The sequence below is a fragment of the Nicotiana tabacum genome, chromosome 19, assembly GCF_000715075.1.
Source record: "Nicotiana tabacum cultivar K326 chromosome 19, ASM71507v2, whole genome shotgun sequence".
Lineage (NCBI taxonomy): Eukaryota > Viridiplantae > Streptophyta > Magnoliopsida > Solanales > Solanaceae > Nicotiana > Nicotiana tabacum.
This window is the reverse complement of record NC_134098.1, coordinates 29,591,632-29,594,811: the sequence shown is the minus strand read 5'-3', so window position 1 is coordinate 29,594,811 and position 3,180 is coordinate 29,591,632. Positions and strand designations below refer to the sequence as shown.

General features: G+C 38.3%; 1 protein-coding gene across 1 annotated transcript; it reads left to right on the top strand.

Annotated features, from left to right (window-relative positions):
• Positions 1 to 1,539: 1,539 nt before the first annotated feature.
• LOC142173423 (uncharacterized) lies at positions 1,540 to 2,568 on the top strand. The gene is made up of 3 exons (XM_075239010.1): positions 1,540 to 1,879; positions 1,982 to 2,158; positions 2,318 to 2,568. Exons 1-3 carry the CDS (start codon positions 1,540 to 1,542, stop codon positions 2,566 to 2,568), a joined length of 768 nt encoding a protein of 255 aa, XP_075095111.1.
• Positions 2,569 to 3,180: the final 612 nt, after the last annotated feature.

The window sequence follows — 3,180 nt, the reverse complement described above, 5'->3', positions numbered from 1 at the left end:
TTTTTACTTTAATCCGGAGTGCCTTAGCACCATTCCACTGTGGGTGAAGTTTCCAGGTCTACTAGTGGGATATTGGTCCCCTAAAGCATTAAGCGAACTGGCTAGTAGAGTAGGAAAACCACTATATACAGACAAATTTACTGCAGAACTGGAGAATATCTCACATGCTAGAGTATTGGTTGAAGCAGATGTGTCTTAACCACTACCAGAGTGTATTGAAATTGATATACCCTTTGGTGTATTTCAACATCAGGTGACATATGATTGGAGACCAAATTTTTTGTAGAATGCATAAAACTTGGCCATGATTCAGACAATTGCAGAAGGATTATTGCAGAGACTAAGGAAGAACTTTACCAGGAAGTGGCTAAGAGGAAAATGAGAAGAACAAGAAAGAAGGGAACAGTCTGGCAAGCAAAGGTGCCACGCAAAGAATAGGAAAAACAACTAGGAGGATCTGATTTTGGAACTAGCCAGGTTGAGGCACAACAACATGTCTCCCTACGTGCGGAAGAATCTTCTCTTTAACAGTAGAGTGGAGTTAGAAAAATAGCAAAGGGACAAAAGGCAAAACCATAGCTGCACAAGATACCACGCATAGAGATCCCAATAGTAGAATGCATGATCCTATGATACTGTAGAATGCCAACAAATTTGCTTCCCTAAAAATTGAGGAGCCTAGCACTACAGGGGGAGGGCCTGTATGTGCACAGAAGATAGCAGATTCTCTATGATAGTATGCACTTGGAATATTAGAGGACTGAAGAAGCTCTGAAAATAGAAAGAGTTGAAGCTCTTTCTAGCAAGACAAAAAGTAGACATCATGGGTTGTGTGGAAACTAGAGTTAAAGAAAGTAAAGAAGAAAGATTTTTTAGAAAGTAGCTAAAGGATGGAACCATTGTTATAATTACAACACAACAGTAAATGGAAGAATTTGGCTCTTATGGAAGGATCATATTAATATACATATATTAGCAATAAAGGAACAATACATTCATTGCTCAGTAGAGGATATCACTAGCCATTTTAGTACAGTCTTCACTGTGGTCTATGCAAAAAATACACTGCAGCACGGGGAGGAATTGTGGGCTGAACTGCAGCAAGTTGGTGCACTTATAAGTGTACCGTGGATTTGCTGTGGAGACTTCAACAATGTTCTCTCTACTGAGGATAGAATGGGGCATCCAGTCACATCTACAAAGATCCAAGGTATTTAGGGACTGCTTAATAGTTTGCAGCTGACTCCACTAAGATCAATTGGATGGCATTTTACATGGCACATGCAACATGTTACCAACAGAGTCTATAGTAAGATAGATTGGGCTTTGGGCAACCTTCCCTGGTTACAACAATAAGTATATTTAGAGGTAGACTTTCTTAATCCAGGAGTGTTTGATCACTCTCCTATACTACTGAGGTGTGGACAATAGAGGAGTTTACACCCAAAACCATATAAATTGCTTACTAATGTAATGGAACAACCTGAGTTTCATACAATACTACAAAGGGTATGGAATCAGAGCTAGGGTGTAGATGCTATGGTTAGCATATGTAAGAAGTTACAGGATTTGAGGCATGAGCTAAAGGATCTAAATCACTATATGGCTTCATATGCACAAAGACTGAATCAAACCAGGAAAACAATAGAGGTTGTACAAGCCACCATACTCACCCAACAATTTTACCAAAGCTTATTTGATCAAGAGAAGGAGCTGCTTGCTGAGATTGACAAATGGAGTAACATTGAAGAACAAGCTATCAGACAGAAGTCCATGGCAAACTGGATTATGTGTGGAGACACAAACTCCATGTACTTTCATTCACAATGGAAGATCAGACAGAGCAAAAACACAATTACATCTATATGTACAAACACAGGTATTAAGCTCACAGACCATACATAGGTGGAAACAGAGTTTATTACATTCTTTACAAGGTTAATGGGAAACTACAGTGGGGATATTATATGTCCAAACTCAGAAGTTATCAAAAAAGGACCAGTGTTGAATATGGATCAAAAAATTGCATTGGAACAGCCAGTGACAATAAAAGAGATAGACATAGCCATCAAAGACATGCTAGTAGACAATGCTCCAGGGATTGATAGATATCCTATAAGGTTGTTTTGCAAGAAACTAGGACTTAATGAAGAAGGAGGTATATGCTGTAGTATAAAGCTTCTTTGAAACAGGTAAACTTTTGAGAAAGGTTAACTGCACAACTATTACACTGATACCTAAAGTTAGCTCACCATCACTGGTCAAAGATTATAGACCTATTGCATGTTGTATTACCTTATACAAAATCATTGCCAAGGTGTTAGAACTGAGAATCAAGAAGGTGATTGGCAATATAATAAGGCACTCACAGTCTGCTTTATAGAAGGAGAAAATATCATTGACAACATGCTTTTCAGCCATGAGTTGCTCAAAGGGTACAACAGAAAAGGAATATCTCCTAGATATGTTATGAAAGTGGATTTAAGAAAAGCCTATGATACTATAGACAAGATATTCTTAGGAAGAATGCTTAGTGATCTTGGGTTCCCTTTCAAATTCATTGAATGAACTATGGAATGTGTTACAACTGTCTCATATTCCTTAGTGCTAAATGGAGGCCTTACAAAATCATTCCAAGAAAAAAGAGGGATCAGACAAGGGGATCCCATATCCCCTTACCTCTTTGTCATTTCTATGGATTACCTACAAAGAGAAGTGATACAATTGGCAGAGAGTAGGGATTTCAACTTCCATCCTAGATGCAGGAAGCTGGGCATAATCCATATCTGCTTTACTGATGATTTACTCATATTTTGTAGAGTAGACATTGAATCCATTAAACTCCTCCAAGGGGCTTTTTAGAGATTTGTTGCAGCTTTTGGACTACAAGCTAACACTGATAAAAGTTCTATTTACCTGGCTGGGGTGGATGCATATGAAAAGCAAGCTATCTTGAACCTACTGGGTTTTGAAGAAGGTACTCTTCCTTTCAGATATCTGGGAGTACCACTATCCTCTAAAAAATTAACAGTTCATCAATGTCTACCCCTAATTGAGAAAATCATAACAAGAATCAATTGTTGGTCTGCAAGGCTACTTTCTTACTTTGGCAGACTACAACTGATCAAATCAGTGCTGTTTGGTATTCAAACCTACTGTGCACAAATATTCCTCCTACCC